Genomic DNA, 26,949 nt, shown 5'->3' with positions numbered 1-26,949 from the left:
ATTATGGAAGTTGGGAACTCCCCAAACCCCACATCTGCACCCTACATAAGAAACTGTAAGTAAATCTCCCTCTTTAATGTCTTCCAAAGACTTTACAGCGTTGCCACCTTATCCTTTTTGTTAAGGAACAGTCCCTAGCATGCCAAACCAGGCATGTAGTGTAGCTGAAGTGTATTTACATCTGCTTTGCATTGCTGCAGCTGGGCAAAGCAGGCTGGATGTCTTCCTCCCATGGCTCCCAGTTCACAGGGGGTGTACTAGTGAGCAGGGCAGTGCTAGAGAATGTACTGGTGCTGGAATTATTCTGGTTTCATCTCTGCTCAAAGCAGCCCTTTGCTTCTCTGCAGGTCCTGCAGCACTGGCACCTCGTTCACAATCCAGGCAGTGCACTTCCAAAGGGGCTGTATTCATAGTTAGCTTCAGTGCCTAATGCATTTTTCTTTAGCTATACTCTCAGAACAGGTATTCTGTGGAAGGAATGAGAAGAATTTGAAGGAGGAGTTTGGCCCCCCCCAAAAAAGGTTGTGCCATTCTGTGCTTGGTTGACTCTTGTTTTGGCAGCAACACCCTTCAAGAATTTAATTTTCTCTCAGACTCACAGACTGCTTTGGGTTGGAAGGAACCCTCAAAGGTCATCTTGTCCAATCTGCTTCTGCTGCAGTGAACAGGGACACCTCCAACTAGAGCAGGCAGCCCTAGGCCACATCAGGTCTGGTCTTGAATGTTGCCAGGAATGGGGCCTCAACCATGTCCCTGGGCAACGTGTTCCAGTATTTCATCACCTTCACTGTGAAGAGCTGCTGTCCAACCTATATCTTCCCTGCTCCAGTTTCAAACCATGGCCCCTTGTCCTATCACTACAAGCTCTTCTAAACAGTCCCTTCCCAGCCTTCCTGTAGGTCCCCTTGAGGTTTTGAAAGGCTTATCCCTTCCCAGGTGCTAAAAGGAACACAGAGAATGCGGGCATAATCAATACCTGATAAAGGAATGCCAAGGAGACAACAGCAGATGCCTTTTCAGACATGGAATTGCATCATGGAATTTGTTTCCACAAAGGTATTACAGAGACCAAGACTGCAGGAGTGTTTCCAGAAGGACTGAGCAGTGGGAGTAAAAGCCAGACAGGATCTTTACCAGTTAGTCCCATCTATCTTAGGGCTGGAATTAGGCCCTCTGCTTGCTTTAAAGGCAGGAACATCACAAATCCTGAGAGAGATACATGAGGAGCCCTGAGGGTAGTCTTTTACCTTCAACGTGGTACTAAATTTGCTGGACTTCAGGCTTCCCTTGTGGCACACACTATTTCCCCTGGCAAGGCTGAAAAGTCCCAGCTTACCTTTTAACTCAGACCTACTCTTCTTTCCTATTAAGGTGTCAAGCTGTGAGCTGTATGCAGTTAAAGAAAAATGAGTTCAAAGCCCAGCAAGTCCCTGCAGGGAGCAGGCTCCTCTGCCACTTGCTTGCCATAGCCCACAGTACATGGCCAGCAGCAGAGCTGGTGGAGCAAAGGTAGATAAGGGCAGTTGTGAACCCCAGGCTGTAGGGAACAGCTTCACTCCTCAGCCTGTCTTTCATTTTGCCAAGAGAGTTTAAAAATTCCTGTGTAAATATATTTCTGAGCCAAGCCTGACAGCTAGACTTTGTGTCTGAGCTGAATTTACCTAGGCCTTCTCCCCTGTGTCTTCTCATGGATGCATAGAATGGTTTAGGTTGGAAGGGACCTTCAGGATCATCTGGTTCCAACCCCTTGCCATGGGCAGGGACACCTTCCACTAGACCAGGTTGCTCAAGGTCCCATCCAGCCTAGCCTTTATCACCTCCAGGGAGAGGGCATCCACAACTGCCCTGGGCAACCTGTTGCAGTGTCTCACCACCCTTGGAGGAAAGAATTTCTTCCTAATCTCCAGTCTCAATCTCCCCTTTTCCAGCTCAAAGCCATTGCCTCTTGTCCTGTCACTACAAGCCCTTGTCAACAGTCCCTCCCCAGCTCTCCTTTGGCCCCTTTCAGGTAATGGAAGACTGCTCTAAGGTCTCCCCAGAACCTCCTCTTCTCCAGGCTGAACAGCCCCGATTCTCTCAGCCTGTGCCCATGATTAGAGGCCAGGTGTTCTGGCCTCTAATCATCTTTGTGGCCTCCTCTGGACCTGCTCCAGCAGCTTCATATCCTTGTTATGCTGGGGACAGCAGAGGTTGCTTGTTCAGGGCTTTTCTTTATCCCACACAGGTGAGAAGAAGATGAAAGGGACTGCGGAGGGACAGAGCAGCAGCTTGCATCTTCATTTCTGTCATTTAGCAAGAAATGCAGTCAGTGGGTTTGGGGACAGGGTTCCCCACTTCAGCCTGGCAGCTGCTGAACACCAACAGGACACACACACACTGCTGAGCAGCATTTTCCAAACCCACTGTTGTCTGAGATTAGCTGCTCAAAAGGGAGTGTTTTGCTGGACAAAAGGGGGCATGAGAAACATGCTGGATGTCCAAAATCCAGGAGATGCCTCTGGCTCCTCTGGCTCCTTGCAGTTGTGCTTTGGAGATTCTGAAGATAGGTTTGGGCTTTGTTTTGTGTTTCCAGTCTCTAAAGTCTGTTTCTTATTATCATTGTTTCTGCCTTCCAGAGACCCAAGATAACAAGTTGGCTCATGAATTCTGTTTCTAATTTTAGCCACAGGAAATGTTGCTCCATACATCCAGAGTGTTTTTCCCAGGTAGGCTGGGTCGGTAGGATCCAGGCAGTTTGGGTTACTCTCTTTTGTTTACCATGAGCTGGAAGTGGTTTCAACACACTGGAGGGTGGAAGTTGATTCATTGGAAATCCAGCTCTGCCACTTAGAGAAAATTCCCACCCCCCCTTTTTTTTTTTAGTGTGTGAAGTCATCCAATGCAGTCCTGCAGTGGCAGCAAATGTCTGTTGATATAAAAGATAGTGATGTGCTTTCCAAGCTAGATAGCCAAGCTTTGTTTCCAAGCTAGATTGCTGAGATCTCTGGAGATAAAAAGCTGAAAGTCAGGACTATGGCAGGACAATCCTGAAGTACTTTCAGGACACTTAAAAAAACCAAAACACCACATGCAATTTTGTTTAACCTCATTCTGTGTAGCCATTTACTTAGCAGAGCAGTGGGATGTGTTGTGTGTGACCTTCCTGGCACTTCCACCACTGTTTTTCAACAAGGATGGATGATGGTGGGGGTTTAGGTTGTATTTAACCCCAGAATGCCAGCATGGTGGGGTTGGAAGGGATGCTTGGAGATCATGCAGTCCAACCTCTCTGCTCAAGCAGGGGCACCCACAGCAGTTTGGTCACAATGGCCAGGGGAGTTTGGAATCTCTCCAGACAAGGAGACTCCACAATCTCTCTGGGCAGCCTGCTCCCGGCTGCCAGCACCCTCGCACCAAACAAGTTTCTCGTCCTGTTCAGGTGGAACCCCCTGGGTTCCAGTTTGTGCCTGTTGCCCCTTGTCCTGTCCCTGGGCACCACAGACAGGAGTCTGGCCCCATCTTCTTGGCCCCCAATGCTGAGCATTGAGCAGATCTCCTCTCAGGCTGCTCTTCTTCAGGCTTAACAGCCCCAGGTCTCTCAACCTTTTCTCCTCACAGAGATGCTCCAGGCTCCTCAGATTCGTTGTGGGCCTCCATAGACTCTCTCTAGTCATTGCCTGTCTCTCTTGAGCTGGGGAGCCCAGAACTGGACCCACTACTCCATCTGCAGCATCACTAGAGCAGAGGGTAAACATAAAGAGACAAAATACTAAGTTAAGTACTCAGGCCTTTCTCTCAGATCTCTCTGAGGAGTCACCTTTTTAGTTGCTGTGTCTAGTAGTGTTTAACCACAGCTGCTGATAGTACATTCAGGATATCAGATGAATTCCATTTGGCCCAGTGGGCAGGCTGGGGTGGGCAGTTGTTTCCATTCTTGCTGGAGAAGCTGCTCCTGTAGCAGCTAAGGATCAGGCTGTTAGCTCTGCATCCTGGGCATGGTGCCTTGTGGGGATCTGGTAAGGTTCTGCCCTGGAAGCTCTGCACTGTTTGACATGGGCAAGCAGATGTTTGACTGCCTGCCTGCCTGTGCCCCTTTGGGAAGGAAGGTCTTGTGAGCCCTTGTGCTGGCAGTGCCCTCTTGGCACAGCCTCAGGCACCACATGGCCTCAGGAGCTGCTTCAGAGAGTCCAGCAGAAATGTAGTCATTTTCAAAAGTAATTGTGACTATTTTCTTCCAGCTGCAGACCTGCTGGGCTGCAGCTTTCTCTCCAGGCATTCTAATTACAATGCAGTCACGTCTTTGATATTAAAAATGCACCTTCAGGCCTTTGCATGCCTGCATTTCTGAAAGCCAGAAAGCCTAAGGTTGAGCTTTGAAGTCAAAGCACACTCAGTGAGTTGTGATGCACAGTAACTGCTGGAGTACTCCTGCTCCCCAGGCTGTGACAGTTCAGCTGGCTGAAAGGTGCCTGACAGGGACATCACAGCCCCTCTCAGCATCCTCTTGTGAGACCCCACCTCCAGTACTCTGTCCAGTTCTGAGGTCCATCATAGGATCACAGGGTTGTTGGAGTGAGCCCCAAGGAGGGCCACAAGGGTGATCCAAGGGCTGGAGCACCTCTGCTGTGAGGATAGGCTGAGGGAACTGGGGTTGTTCAGCCTGGGGGAGAGAAGATGCCAGGGGGACCTTAAAGCTGAAAAGGTAAAGTGATTCCTATGGAGGAAGGAGCAGGGATATAGAGTATTATGAAACAAATCAGGCTGTGAATGAAATACTGCCACCACTTTCTGGTGTCTCTGAGAATCACTGCTGAGAAGGGTTTCAAAAGCACTTGAAGTTTGCTAGATAGAGATGTGAGAAGTCTGACATCTTCAATTTGCTGGAGAGAAAGCAATTTCCCTGTCTGCTGTTACTAGAGGGCTAAAAAGTTTCCATTCCATACAGGTGGAGCATAAAAATTTGAAATGGTAATCCTGTTTTGTGAAGGAATTGCTTATCAGTATTCATCTTAATCACCCATCTCTGAGATCTCCTGTAGAAGACTCCCATCTTGAAAAGGTGCAGGGGGGATGCCCTCTGCTCATGTAAATCAGGAAAGTAAATGAGCTGCAAGGAAGGAAATAAATGAGTTAATTAAGAACCCTAAGGACCAGAACATATTTCTCTCCCTTTTCCCATCCCTTCCCAGAAAGTGACTTCCCACTGACTGCCTGGGATGCTGCTTCTCTCTCCCTTTTCCCATCCCTTCCCAGAAAGTGACTTCCCACTGATTGCCTGGGATGCTGCTCCTATGCTGAGACAGCTAGTGTCAAGGGTGGCAACATCACTTCCAGCCTGACCCAGCTCAGAGCAGCCCAGTGGCTGGTGGCAGGGTGGAGGCAGGGAGTTTGCAGGGTGAGGGAGGGTGCAGGCAGGGTGTTGGCAGGGTGCAGGCAGGACAGCAGCCCTCGGGCAGGGCGCTCCAGGCTCTGCTTGCACCCTCAACACTGAACTTTCCGTTCACTCCACACCAGCCCGGTTTTCTCACGCTACCAAAACCAGGTTGAGGACTGGGATGTTTATACACAGCCTTATTTATACTTCTGTTTATTTTTGGTTGTACAGAAAATAATCTGTGTGTGAGTGCATGCATATGGGGTTTTTTTGCTCGTTACTAGGAGTAGTTTTTAGCCTTTGGGCTGGTTGTCTGTTTTTGTAAGTTCAGAGAAATGCCACTGATAAAGAGAAGAAAGAAGCCAAGTGCAGAAATTGCCTAAGGTTTCTAAAATTCAGCAGTAGCAGGACTAATAAACCCTCTATAAAAGGGCTGGGAGCGCCTCTGCTATGAGGACAGGCTGAGGGAGCTGGGGTTGTTCAGCCTCGAGATGAGAAGGCCCCAGGGAGACCTAATAGCAGCCTGCCAGTACCTGAAAGAGGCTGATAGAAGGCTGCAGAGGGACTGTTTGCAAAGGCCTGCAGTGATAGGAAGAGGGGCAATGGTTTGAAATGAGAGAAGAGCAGATTTAGATTGGATGTGAGGAACAAGTTCTGCACCCTCAGGGTGGTGGAACATTGGTACAGGTTGCCTAGGGAAGTAGTTGAGGCCCCATCCCTGAAGATATTGAAGGTCAGGCTGGTGAAGGCTCTGAGCAACCCGATCTGGTGGAGGATATCCCTGTGACTGCAGGGGGAATGGACTAGATGACCTTTGGATGTCCCTTCCAACCCAAACCATTCTGTGATTCTAAGATCCTGTCAAAAATACACTTCTCCAAGAGGACCATTATATTGTGCATTATATTGTCAATATTGAAGCTAGTTGAATTCGAGAAGGGAGTGGTTTGGCTCAGTTACTTGTTATAATGCTTACAGATTTTCAGAGCTTGGAGACAAGTGAAGGACATGTGTTTCTTAAAGATACACCATGGAGCTGATGTTTTTTTTTTCCTCAGGGCAAAAAATTCTTGATGTGTTAAACTGGTATGTTGGGGGATGGGTTGTTGTAGCCAGTTCCCCCCTCCCGTCTTTGCTTCCTAAAGCCATCTCTGGAGCAAGCAGGAATGTGCTTCAGGATGGAGCCTGCCAGAGCTCGGATCTGCTGTGGGTCACTTTGAGACCGGGTTGGTTTTCAGCATTTATTTGGCCTAAATCTGGGGGAAGGACGTGAGTGTGAGTCTGGGAATGACAGGAGGGGAAGAAAGGGTGAGCTTTTAGAGAGAGCTGTACGAGCATCTCATAGCGCTTGCTTCGGCGCTGTGTCTTCAGCGATGTTGTTGCACGGCAACATGCACCCAAAATTGCCCCATTTGCTGGTTTTCACATCAAAGAGCTCCTCCATTGTCAGCTTATCCAGTTAATTGTCCTCTGTTAGCTAATTGATCTGAACGTGCCGTGTGGCGGGGCGAGCGTTCCTCGCTCTGTGCGCCGTCTGCATGGAAAATGACAGTGTGGAGTGTACTGATTCACTGGAGATGGAGGAGGAGGAGGAGAAATGCTCATGTATAACAAGTTTTGGTTACACCACTACAGTTCTGCTGAATTAATGCCCCCTTTTTTATACGGAAGCATTTCAGGCTGAAGGGAGGAGTTGTTGTTTCAGCCTGAAGGCAGGAGTTGCTGTGTGAGGCGTCAGCAAGTCACAAGGAGTACCAAAGTGAATCGAATTTTCCTGTCACAAGAGAGATTGAACAACAAACAAAGCATTAGGTGGACAATGGTAGTAAGGTTCTGTAACAGTCAAAGGTCTTTACTCCTCCTAATTTTCCAACACTTTCTCAAAATACCCGTTTTATTCTTACTTGCTTTCCCAAGAGCCTCACATTCAGCACTGGGAGCCCTGCTGACTTCCTAGAGAACTGTGCTCTGATTCGGTAGGATATTGGCTTTTCTTTGTCCCATTTCCCAGGATCCCACCATGGTGGGGTTGGAAGGGAGCTCTAGAGATCATTGAGTCCACCCCCCCTGCTAAAGCAGGGCACCCACAGCAGCTTGCCCAGGATCACAATGGCCAGGGGGGTTTGGAATCTCTCCAGAGAAGGAGACTCCACAACCTCTCTGGGCAGCCTGCTCCAGGGCTTCAGCACTCTCACACCAAACAAGTTTCTCCTCCTGTTCAGATGGAACCTGTTAGGTTTCAGTTTGTTTCTGTTGCTCCTTGTCTTGCCTGGCCTCATTGTCTCACCCCTAGCCTTTAGCTCTTGCTGAGCACTGATCAGATCCCCTCTGGGGCTGCTCTTCTCCAGGCCCAACAGTCCCAGGTCTTTCAGCCTTTCCTCCCCCCAGGGGCTCCAGGCCTCTCAGCATCTTTGTAGCCTGCACTGGCCTCTGTCTCTTTTGAACTGGGAAGCCCAGAACTCAACAGAGGGAGAGGAGAACCTCTCTCTGCCTTCTGCTCACACTCTTCTTCATGTATCCCAGGAGCCCATTTGCTTTCTTGGCCACGAGGACACATTTCTGTCTCACGGAGGACTTGTCCACCAGCACTCTGAGGTCCTTCTCCCTGGAGCTTCTTTCCAGCAGATCATCCCTCATCTGTACTCACGCAGCGGGTTATTCCCTGCCAGGTGCAGGACCCTGCACTTGCCCTTGCTGAGCTTCATGAGGGTCCTCTCTGCTCAGCTCTCCAGTCTGGGGCAGGTCTCAAACAGTCAATAACAGAGGCAGGTCTCTGGCTTGGTTTGAATGTTCAGGAGCTGCATCTGTCAGTGGAATAAACAGAGAAATGGCAAAATTGGTGTTCTTCTGACAAACCTCTTTGTATTGGAAAGGTTACAGACAAGGTCCTGCCTGCGTTACAGGTGACATTAAAAGAAGGGGCTGTGAGTGTGATTTTTCTGCCTGTAAGGAAGGTTGTGAGCCAATGACCTTTCCCTAAGGAGCAGAACCTGCCCTCTGCCAAGGGCTGCAGCCTGACCTGTTTGTTTCCAGCTTCCCTTCTCCGGGCAGAAGCGGTTGTGCGCAGTCGATGGCTGTGACAGTCACGTGTCAGGGGGTGACAGGAGTCAGACAAAGGGAGGGGGAGTGCACAGCTGACCCAAATGGAAACCTTACAGCCACCCTGGGAGCCTCAGAGCAGGAGGTCAGCCCTGGAATTGGGCTGGAGAGCAGGCTCTGAGACCACAGCCCAGTGCTTGTCAGGGCCATGAGCTGCTGACCTCCATGCTTTCTGGAGCAGGGCCGAGCTCTGCCTGGCTGACTGGGAGAGTTCCCATGCAGTGAGCTCAGCTGAATGCAGAAAGCAGTGTGATTAGTGGCTCCTTCTTAGTCTTTGTGCCTAGAAATAACCCAGAACATCATAATACGAAGTTTTCAGGAAGCAAGGCGTATTCTGAACAAAATTCAGCTCTTTTCTTCTTTGAACAGGTTTTTGACACAGCTCAGCTTGCTACAACATGGTATTTACCAGCCTGGCCTTTAATATTGGATCTGCTTTCCAATTATGCTTTAATTCTTACAACAGTTGCAGAGGGTGGGTGTGGGTGGATGTGTGAGAGAGATTGATTCTGTGCTTTTAAAATGTGAAGTCTGCTCTAGCTCTGAAAACCCACCAGGATTTCTAGCACTTTAAACACCATTTCCTCCCTCAGCGTGCTACCAGCCTGGAGCAAGCCTACTGGCATCTCTGACAAATGGAGAGTGCAGGTGGAGGGATACAGGCTGGTATTTCAGCCATCCAGAAGGACCTGGGACAGTCTGGAGAGGTGGGCTGAGGAGAATCTCATGAGATTCAGTAAGGCCAAGTGCAAGGTCCTGCACCTAGCTTAGGGCAGCCCTTGATGTCAGTCAGGGCTGGGGGATGGTGAGCTTGAGAGCAGCCCTGCAGAAGAGGACTTGGGAGTGCTGGTGGTGGAGAAGGTGGACATGAACCAGCAATGGGCACTTGCAGCCCAGAAGGCCAATGGTGTGGCCAGCACATGGAGAGAGATGATTCTGCCCCTCTCTGGTGAGACCTCGCCTGCAGTGCTGCGTCCAGCTATGGGGCCCTCCACACAAGAGAGACATGGACCTGCTGGAGCGTGTCCAGGGGAGGGACACAAATACGATCAGAGGGTTGGAGAACCTCTCCTATGAAAACAGACTGAGAGAGTTGGGGCTGTTCAACCTGAAGAAGAGAAGGCTCCAGGGAGACCTTAGAGCTGCAGTTCAGTATCTAAAGGTGACCTACAGGAAGGCTGAGAAGGGACTGTTTAGAAGGGCCTGTGGTGACAAGATGAGGGGCAATGGTTTGAAACTGCAGCAAGGCAGATTTAGGTTGGACATCAGGAGGAAGCTCTGCACAATGAGGCTGGTGAAATACTAGAACAGGTTACCCAGAGATGCAGTTGAGGCCACATCCCTGGACAGCCTGATCCAGTTGCAGGTATCCCTGCTGACTGCAGGGGTGCAGCACAAGATGATCTTTGAGGGCCCCTTCCAACCCAATGCAATCTGTGAAAAGTAGAATAGGAGCCCAGCAGGCTGAGCAGCCTTTCCAGAAGTGCTAATGTGGGAGCTCAAATCACAACTTGGACATGAGCACATGAAGTCTTAGTTCTATCTTTCAGAAGTATCTGAGTGAACATGGAACAAAGAAAGTATGTATCAGTCCTGACTGGTGCTCTGTGTTAGTCTCTTGTGTCTGGGACAGCAGATGTTGGGCAGCCCTGATTGCCGTCGTGTTACTCAAAGCATCTTTGTATCCTGGTGATTGTTCCCAGCCCCTCTGCTGGATTCCCAAGCCTTGACAGTGCTTTGAGAAGTTACTGTTTCCTATCTGAGAAGTCCAAAGCAGTACTGTTACTACCTTTCAGGCATTCTGACTGTTGTTTTATTGTTTCCTGTAGGTCTGAAGACCTACCTGATCTCTGGGCAGAAGGTGAAGGAGCCCCACTGCAGCTGTTCACAAGCATTGCTTCCTGGCTTGGAGTCTGGAGATGGAGCCAAGACACAAGGAGCTTCGTCAGCTGAGAAAGCCAGCGAGTCCACAAAGGCTCTCAAGCACCCAGACAAACCTAAGGTGAGCTCTTCCTTCAAAGCCAGGCACTACAGGTCCCAGGCTGGACCCAGTACTTCAGATGTGCCCTCAAACATTTATTGTGTGCTAACTTGTGGTGCTCCTTGTTAAAATGCTCCGAGTCCCACATGCAAGCTGCTGTTCAGGACCAGCTGTGGCATGTGTGTTCTGAAGCAGTGCAAGCTAAGTGTGCCTTGCTCTGCAGAAGGGTGGCTGTGGACACACCACTCTAACTGCACAGCCAGCATGCAATGTGGAGATGTGCTGCTGACCATGATGGCTTGGTTCTGCCTGGTCCCCAACTTTCTGCTCTGGTTCCTACCATCCTGGCTGGGCTTTAATTGCTGTTGAAGTGCTGAATAATGCTCTGCACAATGCAGAAGGACAAACATAGCTGTCTGAGTAAGTGAAGCTAAAAGAAGCTGCTTCCAAAGAGGACCTAGGACAAATGCCAGCTTCATTTCAGCCACCTTGGATACCCTGTCTACTGTTGTGCTAAAGCTGCTGCATCGAGTTTATGCTTAGAGATACATGGTTTGTTCATGCCCCTGAGCACTGCAGGTCTGGCTGGTGTTTCCCCAAGCACAACTGTGAAAATAGTCCTCACAACTCTTTGGAAATAGTCCTGCCCCAAATACAGCAATGCTGGAGTGAGTTTTGGATGAGCCCAGCCTCAGCTTTCACTGCGGTCTGGTAAGCATCCACAGAACGCATGCCACAGGCGGTGTCGGGATGCCTGCAGCATAGTGAGGAAGCTGAGCACTTACAGATGTGTTCTGCCACTCTAGATGCAGCAGAGCAGGGCAGTGCAGAGTCACTTCTCACAGGATGGCCAGGTACAGGTGTTCCCAGACACAGGATCACAGAATGCCAGCATGGTGTGGTTGGAAGGGACCTCTGGAGATCACCCAGTCCAGCCCCTCTGCTAAAGCAGGGCACCCACAGCAGCTTGCCCAGGATCACAATGGCCAGGTGGGGTTGGAATCTCTCCAGAGGAGACTCCACAACTTCTCTGGGCAGCCTGCTGCTGGGCTCCAGCAGCCTCACACCAAATGAGTTTCTCCTTCTCTTCATATGGAATCTCCAAGGTTCCAGTTTGTGCTGATTGCCCCACATCCTGTCGCTTGGGTACCTCTTGAAAGAGCCTGGCCCTGTCAGCACTGGTCAGATCCCCTCTGGGGCTGCTCTTCTCCAGGCTCAACAGCCCCATGTCTCTCAACCTATGCTCTTTGCAGAGATGCCCCAGGCCCCTCAGCATATTTGTAATCTTTGCTGCACTCTCTCTAATATTTCCCTGTCTGTTGAACTGGGAAGCCCAGAACTGGACCCAGGAATCTAGATGTGGCCACCCTAGGGCAGATCTGATGGAGAACCTGCTGGAACCTGCTGGCCCTGCTGTTTTTCATGCACTCCAGGAGACCATTTGCCTTCTTGGCCATGAGGGCACATTGCTGGCTCATAGGTAGCTTGTCCACCAGCACTCCCAGGACCTTCTCCGCAGAGCTGGTTTCCAGCAGGTCACTCCTCACCTGTTCTGATGCAGGGGATTGTTCCTCCCTGGGTGCCAGGACCCTACACTTGTCCTTGTTGAACTTCATGAGGTGGTGGAGTCACCATCACTGGAGGTGTTTAGAAAGAGGCTGGATGGGGTGCTTGGTGCCATGGTTTAGTTGATTGGATAGTGTTGGTTGATAGGTTGGACTCGATGATCTCAAAGGTCTTTTCCAACCTGGTCTGGTCTAGTCTAGTCTAGTCTATTCTAGTCTATTTCACAGAATGTTAAGGGCTGGAAGGGATCTCGAGAGATCATCTAGTCCAACCCCCCTGCCAGAGCAGCAGGTTCCCCTCCTGCCAGCTCTCCAGCCTGGCCAGGGCTGGCTGGCAGCACAGCCTGAGGGGGTGTCAGCCACCCCTCCCAGTTATCATCAGCAAACTGGCTGAGAGCACACCTACCCTTCATCCAGGTCACTGATGAAGATACTGAGCAGGACACCCCAGCATGCTGTGGGGTGCAGATGTAGAGCAGTGTTGTCTCTGCTGGAGCTGCTGTGGACCAAGAGGGCTGGGCCAGGCTTTCAGGGAGCGTTCATTTGCCAGCCGTGCTCGAGTAGGCCTTGCAGTGTTAAGAAAAATACCTAAATATCTCTGTATGCTAAAACATTCCCTTCAAGAGCAACTGCACAATTCAGTAACAGATCCTGAACAGCTCTGGAAAGTAGTGGGTCTCTTTTTCACGTGTTTTTGGGTTTTTCAGTGCCTGCATCTCGCTGGTAAGGACCGGAGAGAATAATTTGCCGAAGAATCATGACTTACACGGCAACTGTTTTAAATACAAAGCTGTAAACAGTGTCAGTGTGGGAGGAGATGACTCCAGCTCTGCAGGAGTCTGAAGTAGGTGGGGCAAAATTACAGGGAAGCTGAAATATTTTGGTTTTCATGGGAAGAAGTGGCCATGTTGGATGCAAAGGATGGCTTCATTTTGGCCTTGGAATGGATGTTCCAGCAGATGAGATCTGTCAAGGAATGTCAGGAAGGAGGGTGCAACAGTGATGGATCCATGGAAGGAGTTGTGTTTCCCCCTCTCCCCTTGTCTATCTGCAGTTCATTTCATTGCAAACCTTGTTGCAGTATAGATATCAATAAAATCCACATGGGTAATTGAAATGGTGAAGACAGAGGCTGCAAACTGGGAGTAACTCTGTAACAGCAGCGAGGGTTTGAATGAGAACACTGCTGCCTGCTCAAGTGGGTTTGGTATCACTTTATTTTCCCCATCATGTTTTATAAACCCCCTTACATGACAGGGAATCATAAGCTGTTGTTGAAATGTTTTAATCATCTCCTGGTATGAAAACAGAAAGTGCTTCTGCTTGTCTTGGTGTTTGCTGAAAGCACACCCGTGCATTATTCATCAGGCTGAGGTCACACAGGCACCAAGGCTGTGTGAATGTCTGCAACAGAGAATGGGGTTAGTGGTGGTGCCTTCAGAAGCTGGGGTCAGTTAGATGGACTTGGGCTTCTTCTCCAAGCATCAGGCTTCCTTTGTGAGGTTTTTGTCTTCTGGGGTGAGGTGGTCTTGCAGCATCACCTCAGTTGATGAATGTGCCTCTCTGCTCTCCTGAGACCCCACCTGGAGCCGTTGAGAGGCATTGTTGGGTGATCAAGTGGTCAGCAGTCATGGGAGGAATGAGTGGGAGAGATCACAGTATGTTAGGGGTTGGAAGGGACCTTTGGAGATCTTGGAGTCCAACCCCTGTGCCAGAGCAGGACCATATAATCTGATGTAGGTCACACAGGAACACATCCAGACAGGTCTGGAAAGTCTCCAGAGAAGGAGCCATGCTGTAGCCACCTAAAAATGAAACATGCTGCAGGTGTGACAGCAGAGGTGGAAAAGGGGCTTTGAGTGCAAAGTCAGTTCTGAAAAGACCTCCACCACTGCTCTCTGAAGTTGAGAGAGAACCTGGGAGCAGAAGTTGTGGTTTTGGAGCAGCAGAATGACAGACTGAAGGAATCCCTTCTGAGCCCAGAACAGACAAATGAAATGGACATGAGGTGTTGAGTCTGGGACAAAAGGCTGGAGTTGCTTATTGGAAAATTGATGCTGCTTAGTGGATCACTTACCACCATTTAGTGCATAGTGTGCTGCATTTAGTGTGCTGTTCCTCATGACTGGTGTCTCTGTAACCTTTAGTAGACTTCTGGCAAGCCTGATACCAGTAAACCATCTCCAGAGCAGAGAGGTTGCCAGTGGCATCACACACAGGGTCCCTGCCATGCAGAATCCTGCCTGTGCCTTGCCAAGACTGGAGAAAAGTGTGAAGAACTTGCAAGTCAGGGGGTTAATGCCCTCCAAAACCAGAATTTCAGCTCTACAAACTGAACTCTAAGGAACTAGGTTGTTTGAAAAGCTGTGTGTGACATTTCAGATTGTCTCCAAACTGCATAACCTGCAATGATTCCAAGTCTGTGATCGTTTTGCTTTCCGTGGATATTTGTTGGCTTCCACGCTGCGCCGCAGCCTGAGCTCCACTGAGCTGCCTTAGAGCCCTATCTGTGGAAATGAATTTCCTTTGATTAATTTCAGCTTTGTTGCTTTCCATTGCCCAGTACTGTTCACAATGCATCACGGTATTCTCTGCTTGTTTGGACCTGGTTTTGTCTGCATTTTGTGCTGATTCTTCCTTTGTGAGGCCGTTCAGCTCCTTTTGCAGGCAGTTTTTAAGCAAGCAAATTGCATTCCTCTCAATAAAGAGTATGTTGTCCTTCTTGGGCTGGGCCTGTTGCTGGTGTGCAGTGCTGACAGTGTATCTGTGAGCTTACACCAGTGAAGCTTCCCTGGATTAGATTTAGCTTTGGTAAACAGAAAAGCTGTGACTTATTTTTGAAACGGTGCATTCTGTTCCAGTCAAATTTTATTCCCTGCCTCCCATTCTGTAGCTTTGTTTATCTCCTAACCCACACCACAAGCATACAAGTGGACCAAATTATAAATTGCATAATAACAACGAGGACACCAGAACATTCCTGGCTAAAACCTTTTTGTCTCCTTGCAGCCTTGCCCTTCATGTAGTACCACCCTTGCTCCCCACTGCGATGTCAGCCTAGAGGAAGGAGCTATCCAAAATGGTTGTCAGGATGAGCATAAAAACAGTACAAAGGTAACTGAAGTATTTGTCATTTCCCTTCCTTTCCCTTTCTTTCTCCTCTTCAGTTAGCTTCCTCCTTTTGGCATTGCTCTTCCTTTCTGCAAGCTCTTAAGCGGCAGGACTGATACGGAGCAGTTGTGTTCACAAATTTAATTGAGGCTCCCTCCCCCCCCATTTTCAACATTAATAGTTATTGCATAGGCCCAGCTTGATACTGAGAAGGACCTGAAATTTGGACTCTTCAAATTATGCTGAAACTACCCAATCCAAAGGGCACAACCATCTCCATCTCCTACGGCAGCTGTCTGTGTGTCACCCAGCCGCGAGTGACACCAACGTCTTGCTGATGTCTTTTGCACCGTAGCTCTGTAAGTGATCCATGCCCCTCCACACAGCTGACTTCCACAGCCTTTAAGGCACTTTGCTCCCTTTTTCTGACCAACATCCTGCATATTCAGCATGCTGCTCCCACCATTGCTTTCCTTGCCTGTTGCTTAGTTGTTCTCACTGCAGCCACCCGCTTCCTCCACAGGTCCAGACCTTGCCTCTTTCTCATCCTGCTGGTGGCCTTCCCAGCCTCTCTGCTCTGCCTGCCACCTCTTGCTCCTTCCTGACTGTTAAGCTTCTGCCTACATGCAGACTAGATATGAGTCCTCACCACCTGATGGTTGTATTCTCAAATAAGTGTTGTTGGGGAGAGTCACTTAGCATGCTCAGAAAGAGTTCCTTGTTCTTCTTTGCAGCTCTTCTCACGTGTAGAGCTGACTAACAGACCAGCCACTGCTTGTTCTACTCATGAGCTGCTCCATTAATCTGTGTTTGTCCCTCTGTTCTCTGTGTTTGACCCATTGTCTCAAATGCCTCAATGGAAAGCTTGGAAGCAGGGGTTGCCTCACTGGGCTGCAGTGGTAGGTGACAGAGGAAACCACCTTCTGTGCTATGGCTCCTAGGAAACAGCCTAAGAATAAAATAAGATAATCTCTTCAGCCCTGAGGGAGGTAGAGCAGGCTGGCCAGCAGGTGCTGGCCTCAAAGCAGCAGGAGATCTTTAAGGCAGAAAACACCATGGGAGCTGTGCCCAGGCTGCCAGGATGGTAAGTATGAGATGATGCTTCCTCAGGTTGCTCTGCCCACGTGCCAGGGACCTCCAGAAGTGACTGCAAACGGAGCTATTCCTTGGGTACCAACTGGCTAGGGTCAGGTGTTCTTCTCATCAGAATTAACCTTGAAGTTTCTTCCTGCTGCAGCTGTATTAGCTTCATGTGTGTGAACCAGCAAGTCATCCAACCTTGCTTAGAAGAGGTCTGGACAGTGCTGAATAAAATGTCTGTGTTTCACTGGGAGTAACATACTCCTGCAGACAAATCACATCTTTCATTTGCTTTACTTATTGCTAAGTCAAACCCTGGAGCAGTTCAGTGGCTCTCCAGTAATGTGGGATGCCTGTTTAACTGAAAGCCTAAAGAATAACCTGCTGCACAAGGTTGCTGTGGCATTCAATTTCCAAAGTCTTTGCAGTCCCAGCTTTCTTGGGCAGAAGAGTCATAAGCTCCCTCTACTCATCTCTGGAGCTTGTTCCCTTGCCATGCCACGTTGCTGTGCCTGGCCCTGCAGTGTCCCCGTCCCCATTTAGGGAATGTTAATGATATTAAATATGTCCTTGGACCTTCATGGGTCCCAAAAGCCTCTGGAGCCTTCCTGTCTCTTGATGAAACTGTCACATGCATGATACTTCAAACCTCTGAGTGCTTGCAAAGCCTTGTGCTGCCTGTTGCCATCAGAACCCACAAGAACATTTCCTCAATAGGGATTTTCTCCTCACACACAAGCAGTTTCACACCCTAATCCCCTCCTGTTAAGATTAACTGAGTGGAGACAGCACAGGAAAACCTTGAGCTGACTGGAGGGAAGAATTTTCTTAGGGATTTGAGCCTGTGCCAAGGAGCTAAAGAGAAAAGGCCAAGAGAAGTCCATGCTGACCTTCTCTGAAAGAGCTGAAATTTTTGCTGCATTTCTCAGATGAACTTGAAGAGCAGACAGGGAAAGCAAACAGTGCACAGGAGTCTGTAGCTGTCATTTGAGCTGCTCATAGCTCTAATGTGTCCTCTCTTAGGCTTCTCAAGTAAGGACATCTACTGCAGGGTGAGGAAAAGGACAAAGATCCTTTGCCAGAAAAAAAACCAACCCTAAAGTGATAACTCTGACCATTATTTTTTCTTTTAGGCCTCCCAGTTGTTCTGGAAAGTTCTCTGAACCTAAATTAAAAAGAAACAAACTAAAAAAGGAGACCTTTCAGCTCTAGTACCTTGTTGGACAGTTCTCTTTTTGAGTTGCTTTAGTTAGGACCCTTTGTCCCAAAGTCAGAGAGGTTGCCTGGGCACTGCAGTGCATCTTGAGCTCCCTAGCCACGTGCCCTCTGGGAGGGCTGGACAGCCTGTTGGGGCTGCAGGAGGCCTTGCTCTGCATCTGCTGGATGCTTTCCCTCAGAAAAGAAACTGGTGACCTTTTATGTGAGATGTCCTATGCCTCTGGCTTACCAGCAGAGTGTCCTTCTCCAGTCCAAAGCATTTTGGTCTGCTTCTGCTGAGAGATGTGCTGCTGAAATTACCTTTCTCTTCTGTTGATTATGTCCTTTAGCAAAACATTGGCAGCACACCAGGGTAACTGCTGAATTCTCTATTTTACTCTGTCAGCTGCTGTCCCTGTGCTGTGAACACCTGCAAGCTGCCAAAACAACAGTTGTGAGTGGTAGAAGGGACTCAGCTGGGAATCCTTTCATCTGCTGGCTCCCAGCACGTGGCTGCTGGGGCTCCCACCTCCATCAGGGCAGCCTGCAGGGTGGGAGCCCTGCATCCCTGATGGGCAGGAGGAAAAGGAAGCACAGCCCATCTCCCTCCTGCTTTTCCTGTAGCTCCAGGGAACCATTCCAACACACCTTGTTATGACTTCAGCTCTTGAGGTCTTGGCAGTGATAAGGAACCAAGCCCAAGTGCTTTTTAGCTCTTCCCTGCTCAAGGTGATGTTCTCCTGCTGCTTCATTAGCCTTGTATTCTCACTGATTGTGGCTGCACCTTTCATTACCTGCCTATATTCACAGTATCATGGACTGGTTTGAGTTGGAAGGGACCTTTAAAGGTCTCCTAGCAGGGACATCTGCAACCAGAGGAGGTGCTTAGAGCCCCAGACAATGTGACCTGTAATGGTTCCAGGGATGGGACATCCACCACCTTTCTGGGCAACCTGGGCCAGTCTCTCACCACCTTCATGTGCCCCCTGTGCTTTACAGGATGTAGCTGCACAAGGAGGTTGAACTAATTTTGCATGAGCAGCCAGAAACCAGATTATTTCTTAACTCAGTGAAAGTTAAGAACTTGAAGTTAATTTCCACTGTAGGTAACATATTTCACTGTATAGTTGGGGTGGTGGTGATATTTATGGTATTTATTTATGGTCACTGTGGTGGCATCCAAGAATAGTCTTCTGGAGGAGCTTGTCAGTGCTGCACAGGCAGGAATGAAGGAACTTCTGTCATGAGTGGGCTTCAGCATGAGGATAAATGATACGTGATAAATGGTAAGACATGAAGGGGGGAGCTGAGCATTGAGATCTGCCAAGTTTGGTACATGTTTGCTTTTGAAAATGATCCTGACTAACTGCAGCTCATTTTCATTCTAACCATACTTAGCTGTCTTCATTTCTTTCCCCCCCCCCAATAGCTTCAGTACATATTTGCCTAGGCCAAATAAAATGCAAAAGGAGGAACTTCAGGTTCCATGAAAATAGAATCATTTGGCCCTCGAAGTGATTTGTGCCCTGCGGCCAACCAAAGCGGAATGGCTGATTCTGTGGACCTAAGCTGGTGTCAGTATTTAGGAGTGCAGCTTTAATTAACACAAAGGCAAAAAGAAAACCAGGTCTTAGTGAAGAAAATGTGGTTTCACTTGCCAAAGAAACTGTTTGTAGGACGACGAGATGTTAAGAAGGGCAGGAGGAAGCTCTGGCTGCAATAGGGCTGTAATGGTCAGTGGGAGGATCAGCAAGGGCTGGTGGAGTGGATCATCTCATGAAAGATAGCAAGGGTTAGAGATTTGAAAAGCTTGTTGGTGGAATCTTGACCTTAAGAGAAGGGAATGAAATCTGGGCTCGTGGTTGGTCATGTGGAAATGTACTTTCGTTTTCTGCTCCTTGGAAACTTGGTACCTAGAAAGGTAAAGAAGTGACACCTAAAAATAGCCAGAAGATGTGAAGGATTCCATGGCAGGTGGAGTGAATTCTGTGATGAGATCAGGTAAAAGTTCAGTGTGTTGCAGGAACAATTTCTTTCAGCCTCTGCTCCACAAAATCTCTTCTGTTGATTCCTCAACCGCTGACATTCTCCACTTGTGTTTCGCTTTCTGCCCTTCAGGCTCCAGGAGGACACAGTCCAAAGACTCAAAATGGGCTTCTGAGTCCCCCACAAGAAGAAAAGCTCAGCAATAGTCAAACCTCACTGTATGAAATGTTGCAAGAGAAAGGAAGATGGGGAGGAGTGAGTCTGGATCAATCGGCTCTGCTTCCTTTGCGGTTCAAAAACATCAGAGAGAAGACAGATGCTCACTTTGTGGACGTGATTAAAGAAGACAGGTAAGGAGCTGTAACAGTGTGAGGTGGTGCAGATGCAAGAAGGCAGGAGCAGGGCTCCTGTATCTGTACTCTTTCTGTGTGTGCTTTTTGCCTCATGTCAATAATTATTCTTCACACACATCATGTGTTTTCTGATCTTAGTCTGTGTTTTGCTTAATCTGCAGTAGAAACTTGAGGTCAAAAACATTCCCTGCAGGGATCTGTGAAGCCAGGCTTTTTATCATTGCTGTGGTTATCAGGCATGCTTCAGCTGAGTCTTCACAAAGGAAAATATGTCTAAATCATAGAATGGCTTGGCTTGGCAGGGACCTCCAAAGGTCATCCAGTCCAACCCCCCTGCAGTCAGCAGGGACATCCTCAATTAGATCAGGTTGCTCAGAGCCTTGTCAAGCCTGACCTTGAATATCTCCAGGGATGGGGCCTGAACTTCCCTGGGCAATCTGATCCTATCTTCTGCCACCCTGATGGTGCAGAACTTGTTCCTAACATCCAATCTAAATCTGCTCTTCTCATTTCAAACCATTACCTTTGCAAACAGTCCCTCTGCAGCCTTCTTGTAGCCCTTTTCAGGTACTGGCAGGGTCTCCCTGGGGCCTTTTCTTCTCCAGGCCGAACAAACCCAGCTCCCTCATCCTGTCCTCATAGCAGAGGTGTTCCAGGCCCCTTAAAATTTTTTTGTGACCCTCCTCTGGACCTGCTCCATCAGGTCCATGTCCCTTCTGTGTTGAAGGCTCCAGAGGTGGGCACGTTACTGCAGGTGAGGTCTTTCCAGAGCAAAGTAGCAGAAGCACCTCTCTCCAGCTGCTGACCACTCTGCTTTTGATTCAGCCTAGCATGCTATCACAGTGTTGCACTCTTATCTTTACATTCAAAAGTCCTCTTAATGCACATAGTCTGAACCTTCCTCTGCCACTGAAAGTGTAACACAGAATCCAAACCATAGAACTCACATTTTTGTCCAACAAAACCCTGTCTGATAACATTGTGTGACTCACTGATCCCTAGCAAAGTGGGCTTGGAAGCAGAATTCACAATGAATTCTCCTGGAGCTACAACCTACTGACAGTGTTTTCTAAAGTTAGCTTCTCTCTCCGTTTCAGACCCAAATAACCTTAACTTGGACAAAAGACAAGCTGTCCCCCACAATTCAGTACTGTGTGATTCTTGTGAACACACCCTCACTTCTCCCTTGCTGTGACAGTGACTTGATTGGAGCAGCTCACTAGATAGCTGGGGGTTGTTGTTGTTGATGGCTATTCTTAGATTTGCTTCACTGCTTCCACTCAGGGCTGTTTTATCTGAATAGCCTTGAAACTCTGTGTTTCTGTAGACTTCAGGCTGCTTGAGACAGGGACACTGTCAACTGGAAACATGGCTAAGCCAGGAAGAAGTGAGAGGGAGGGCCACCAGTCCCTCTCCAATCTCTTCTGAAGGTTCTGGTTTTCAGGTTTCCTTTCTCCTGTGGCAAACTTCAGTTAAAATTTAGCCTCCCACTGTGTTTTTCCTCTGCATTGTCAGTTGTTGGTGACTGAGAATAGGTGTTTAGGTGATATTTTCAAATATCAGGGGCTAGATGGATTGGAAAGGTCCAAATGTTGGCAGCAATCAGCAAGGACAAACTGGACTTTGGTTGATCATGTAACTAGCATGCAGCACATTTGAGGTTCCAAAAGCAGACTAATTTATGCTATTGGTCTGCTGAAGAATCCTGGCTGAAGCTCTTCTGTTCCTGATGCTTTCCTCCTCCACTCCCCAAGTGGATCATTCTTTCTGATTCAGAAAGAGGAAGAGGTAGGACCATGGTTTGACAGCAGTCAAAGACTATATACTGTTGTGGTTTTTTTGGTCTCAATTAAATACCATCCTCACCATATTAAGTGGGCCAGTTTGTGTTGCCAGGGAAACTTCTCTGCTGAGTTCAGTGCATGTAAACATAACTTTCCCAAAATAATCTTCTGATGAATTGGATCTGTGCAAAAATCCTTTAAGCCCTGCTGTTTTCCTTTACTCCTTTCACATTTCTCAGTTATATGTAGGAAGGCATTTCAAAACCATTCTTGTTCCCCTCCTGTAACACATAATCCATTAGTGTTGACAAATCCAGCATCCAGGATGATGGATGATGGGAGATCTGAGTTCTCTTAGGGATAAGGGTGAAGTCCAACCTTCTCTTTGGTCATCTTCCATGAAACCTCACTTGGAGCATTAGAGGAGTTTGGCTGCTGTGGGTTTGAGCTTCCTCAAGCACTGGGCAGTGCTTTCCACTGGGGTGATGTGGTCTGTGTTCTACATTCCTGTTAACAGGAAGTACCTAACCCAGATATGGTGATGAGGTCCATAAATTCAATCCTGCAGGCTCTGTGCTGCTGGGAAGAGTTAAACCTATCCTCAAGAGGATTCAGGAGTCTGCACTGCCTTAGGAAGCTGCCTGGGGATAGCCTGGAGGAAATGCTGGACACTGGTGGAATCAGTGCCAGCCTCTCTCTAGAGTTGAGGTGTGTGGCTGAGGGCTTCCTGAGTGGCCACTGATCTCTTTGCATGCCAAGATTCCGTCTGGAGCTGGGCTGCATTCAGAAGAGTGTGGCCAGCAGGTCAAAGGAGGTTCTGCTCCCCCACTGCTCTGCCCTAGTGAAGCCACATCTGGAATAATGGGTCCAGTTCTGGGCTCCCCAGTTCAAGAGAGACAGAAAAATACTGGAGAGAGTTCCCTGTAAATAGAAAGTGGAATTGGCTGCTTGCAAAGGGAAGGAGGCTTATACTGAGTCTGTGGCTCTGAAGGCTCAGATGAGGACTGCACAGAAGGCAGGTTGACAGGCTTGTCCCAGCAGGAACTGGCAGAAGCAGATGTGACCTCACTCTTGGAGCACTGGGCCCAAGGCTTTTGGTGCTCTGTAAGTTGTGTCCTTGAAGCTCTTTGGCACCTACTTGAGGAAGAAAACGTTTGCAGCTGAAGTACCTTAGGTGTCATTAGAGAATTTCTTTCATAAACCTCTTACACCTAAAGGAACACTCACAAACTGACCTGTTTTGTTTGAGGGTGAGGAATAGAAACAACTTTGCCATGATTGAAGCCTCTTGTGTTATTTTTCCTGCACCTGACCCTGGAAGAGAAGGTGAAGGAGGTATATATCTCCCTGGTAGATGTTGTCTCCTGGTTTGTTAGACCTAGTAGGGAAGGCTGACAGCCCTGGGGCTGCTGAGCCCGGAAAAGAGCAGCCCCAGAGGGGATCTGATCAGTGCTCAGCAAGAGCTAAAGGCTAGGAGCAAGAGAATGGGGCCAGGTTCTCTTCAGTGGTTCCCAGCAACAATACAAGGGGCATCAGGCACAAACTGAAACCTAAGAGGTGCATCTGAACAGGAGGAGAAACTTGTTTGGTGTGAGGGTGATGGAGGCCTGGAGCAGGCTGCCCAGAGAGGTTGTGAAGTCTCCCTGTCTGGAGATTCCAAACCCACCTGGGCAAGCTGCTGTGGGTACCCTGCTTCAGCAGGGGGGTTGGACTGGATGCTCTCCAGAGGTCCCTTCAACCATGCTGGGATTCTGTGAGCTCCCTTCATTATTTTTCAGGGCCTTTGTTGATGATTCTGGTGATGTCAGGTCCTCTGTTTCAGAAGTAAATGTAAGCTGCCCGTCTGCTCAGGTTCCATTTCTCTGCAGCCTGGGCTGTAAAGGGAGCATTCCCATCTGAGTTGCTGAGTTGTTTCAGTGCCTGTGAGATCACCCAAAGGGCTGCTTTCTAAAATGGACAGCACAGGGGGTTCTGACAGTTTGTCCCCTTTGTCATCCTTGGCTTGCAGTGAGCGATCGAATCCCACCTCAGACACCAGTACCCCCCAGCCACACCTCCCCTGGGGTCGTGCCTCTGTGGCAGCAATTAACCTTTACTGCTTGCTGGCTTCTAGTGCAATTAGCTGTAGTCAGATGTGCTTATGGCTGTTCTGTTTCTGGAAGGACTTCTTAGCCTCTTCCTGAAAGTATGAAAGTTGACTCTGTGTACTCTCCCTTTCTCTGCTCCCAGCCAGACCTTGTCTCTTGTGGGGGAAGTGTGTGGCTTGGCTCAGCCTTGGCACAGCTAATTTCTTCTGTGGAATTCAGGCCTAGGCATGGGGGCATAGGGAGGCATGGGGGGGAGTGTGTGTTGAGCATGGAGGATTGGTTGGGGGGAAGGTTTTGGATGATCTTGGCTTAGGGAGGTTTTGAATTGTTGTTGCTGGTCTCTTCTCACAGGTAATTAGTGGCCTCCAGCTGCCACTGGGTAGGTTGAGACTGGACAGTAGGTCAGGCATTGGAATGTGCTGCCCTGGGAGGTGGTGGACTCATGTGGTGCTTGGGGATACAGTTTAGGGGTGAACCTTGTAGAGTAGAGTTCAGGGTTGGACTTGGTCATCCTGAGGGTCTTTTCCAACCTGAATGTTTTGGTGATTCTGTGAGTTTGTCAATTTATTTCCTGTCTGAGCAGTGATGTGGGTGAGGTGATGCCTGTGTGAGTGAGAGTGATGAAAAGCTCCAGGAGCTTCCAAGCCAAGCACCAGCACCCCTAGATACTGAAAGCACAGCACAGGGGGCTCTGGAGGAGTTACAGCTGAGTAAACTGGTGTTGTGTTATCTTTCCTCTTCAGCCTCATGAAAGACTACTTCTTCAAACCACCTATTAACAAGCTGAGCCTGAACTTCTTGGATCGAGATTTGGAGATGGACTACAGGACAAGCTATCAGGAAGAGGTGTGTTCCTCCTGGCATTGATTTCCTTCTCTGATCTCTTTATGCAACTGCCAGTCATTGTTTTTAACACATTTATTTGCAGCTGATGACAAGAGTCATGAAATGTCACCATGTGGTTTACTGCTTGGCACTGCCTCCCCTGAAAGCAGTCTCCTTTCAGTTTCCCTGCTTTGGGCCATGTCCTCAGTCTAGTCCAGCATTTAGGCTGGAAATACATTTTCACAGTCCACCAAGATACACTGATTGCTTCTCTTCTGCCTTCTCTCTGTTTTCAGCTTCATCTTTGAAGGCTTTAGACAGGCCAGAGAACCATGCTAAGGTGACAGCTCTGAGAATGACAACTTTGAACTTGGTTCTCATTTCTGTCACAGCCTCATGGTTTATCCCTGTGGAACCCAGACCTGCTCTGAACTCAAATGTCCTGATTTCTGTCAGGGTGCTGTGTTCAGAAACAGGCATGGAATGTGGAATGGGAAGGCATAGACAATAAATTGGGAAGAACTTGGTGCCTGTTCCAGTGTTTCACCACTCTCACATTAAAGAGCTTCCTTCTAATGTCCAGCCTAAGTCTACCCTGCTCTAATTTCAATCCACTGCCCCTTGTCCAGTCTCCACAGGCTCTTCTAAACAGTCCCTCCCCAGCCATCCTGTAAATTGGAGATACTGAAATGCCACTATAAGGGTTCCCTGGAGCCTTCTCTTCTCCAGGCTGAACAGCCCCAACTCTCTCAGCCTGTCCTTGTAGGAGAGGTGCTCCAGCCCTCTGGTCATCTGTGTGGCCTCCTCTGGACCTGCTCCAGCAGGTCCATGTCCTTCTTGTGTTTGGAACCTTGCAATGGGAGTCTTCACTCTGCAGCACTGGGACAAAACCTGTTGAAGCCTTACTATGAGCACAGTACTGGTCCAAAAGAACAGCAACAACAAAAATCTTCTCTCGGGAAAGTGAAATGATTTGTCAGTACTGCTGGTCCTTCAATTGCCCTGCAGTGAACTGCTGCTGAAAGTGGCTTCCAGCAGCACTGAGTTCACCTTGAGTTCTGCAGTGCCTGCAGTGTGAGTGCTCTGCAGGCAGTGCTGCTCCCCAAGAGCTCCCTGAGCTACCTCTTGTGAGGAAAGGAAGGCATCACGCAGTGCTGCCAGGGCATCCTGAGTGCTGCCACTCTGGGGACGCTGCTGCTCTCCTTCCTACAGTTGTGACTTTGTCTGGACTGACAGGATCCTGTCACAGCTCAGAGGTAAAGGCAGTTTTGCCACTGTGCTCACTGAATCTGTTCATCTGCAGAGAGGTACAAATGAGGATCAAGCTCACTGCCTAGTACTGAGTGCAGGCAGTGCTCTAGGGAGCAGAAGACTTGTCCAAATGAAACAGAGCCCTAAACTGTAGTACTGGAGATATGGGTAACACACTTTGTGTTTTCCCTTGGAACTTGCTTCTTGTGGTCCCTTGAGCAGACCAAACTCTCAGAAGACTGGGCTCATCTAAGTAAAGATGTGGTGCTCATCATCTAGTTTCTGGCTGAACTGGCCAAAGCAGCACACAGCACAGCTGCACCAGCACTGGGGCCAGGACAAGAAGGGACAGGAATGTGTGGTGAGGGAGAACAGAACTGGATGTCCTGGGCTTTGATCAATTTAGATTACATAGTGTCCTGATCACTGCTTTTAATCTGCTCTGAAAGGGAGATATGAACTCTGCCACAGGCAGCTCGCTGTTTCTGTGGAGTGGTGTTTAGAGGGTTTTCTTAGGAAAAAAACCAACAAACCCCAAAAGATTTATTGTGAACTCAATCAGCATTTTAAATGAAAATCCTTGAAGAGAGAGTTCTTAGAAATTACCATAGCTTTATCTGCTAGTAACTCTGGCTTTAATGTTTCTTTGCACAGAATAGGTCAGGAAACGTTTCCATATGGTTTATTTCTGTATCATAACAGTCTGTGAAGTCACCCCACAGCAGGGGCTGGCTCTGCCACTGGCTTTTTAAAGCGCAGACTTACTCTCAGGGAGCTGTGATAGCCATTGAACCACCTCTTCTGCTCTGTGCTGGGTTCAAGAAGTGTCAAATAGTTCTGTGTTTGGAGATCCATAAAATGGTTTGGGTTGGAAGGAGCCTTAAAGATTGTCTAGTTCCAACACCCTGCCATGGGTAGGGACACCTTCCACTAGCCCAGGTTGCTCAAGGATGCATCCAACATGGCCTTGGACACCTCCAGGGAAGGGGCATCCATGACCTCCCTGGGCAATCTGTTCCAGTGTGTCCCCACATTCACTGTGAAGAATTTCTTCCCAATCTTCAGCCTAGATCTACCCTCCTCAAGCTTCACTCTATTCCCTCTCATCCTAGCAGTACAAGCCCTTGTAAAAAGTCCCTTCCCAGCTTCCTCACAGCAACCTTCAGGTACTGGGAGGCTTCTGTAAGGTCCTTGGAACCTTCTCTTCTCAAGGCTGAACAGCCCCAACTCTGTCTGTGAGCTGCTCTTTATGGTCCAGTTGAATCAGCAAAACAGCA

At 48.7% G+C, this 26,949-nt stretch overlaps 1 protein-coding gene across 2 annotated transcripts in view; it reads left to right on the top strand.

Moving 5' to 3' along the window:
- The window catches only part of ADCY9 (adenylate cyclase 9), a 94,266-nt gene that overhangs the window by 43,251 nt on the left and 24,066 nt on the right, over window positions 1-26,949 (top strand). Inside the window, exons 2-5 of one of the 2 annotated variants that reach the window (XM_068146962.1) lie at window positions 10,282-10,454; window positions 15,008-15,112; window positions 19,505-19,722; window positions 24,340-24,442. In XM_068146962.1, the coding sequence (XP_068003063.1) occupies window positions 10,282-10,454; window positions 15,008-15,112; window positions 19,505-19,722; window positions 24,340-24,442 (599 nt within the window). The remainder of the gene's footprint in view (window positions 1-10,281; window positions 10,455-15,007; window positions 15,113-19,504; window positions 19,723-24,339; window positions 24,443-26,949) is intronic. The other variant, XM_068146963.1, reaches the window with a different exon arrangement.

This window comes from Melanerpes formicivorus, unplaced genomic scaffold (genome assembly GCF_026170545.1).
Source record: "Melanerpes formicivorus ecotype bairdi unplaced genomic scaffold, bMelFor1.0.p_v2 SCAF_14, whole genome shotgun sequence".
Classification (NCBI taxonomy): Eukaryota; Metazoa; Chordata; class Aves; order Piciformes; family Picidae; genus Melanerpes; species Melanerpes formicivorus.
This window is presented reverse-complemented; position numbering and strand designations above follow the sequence as displayed.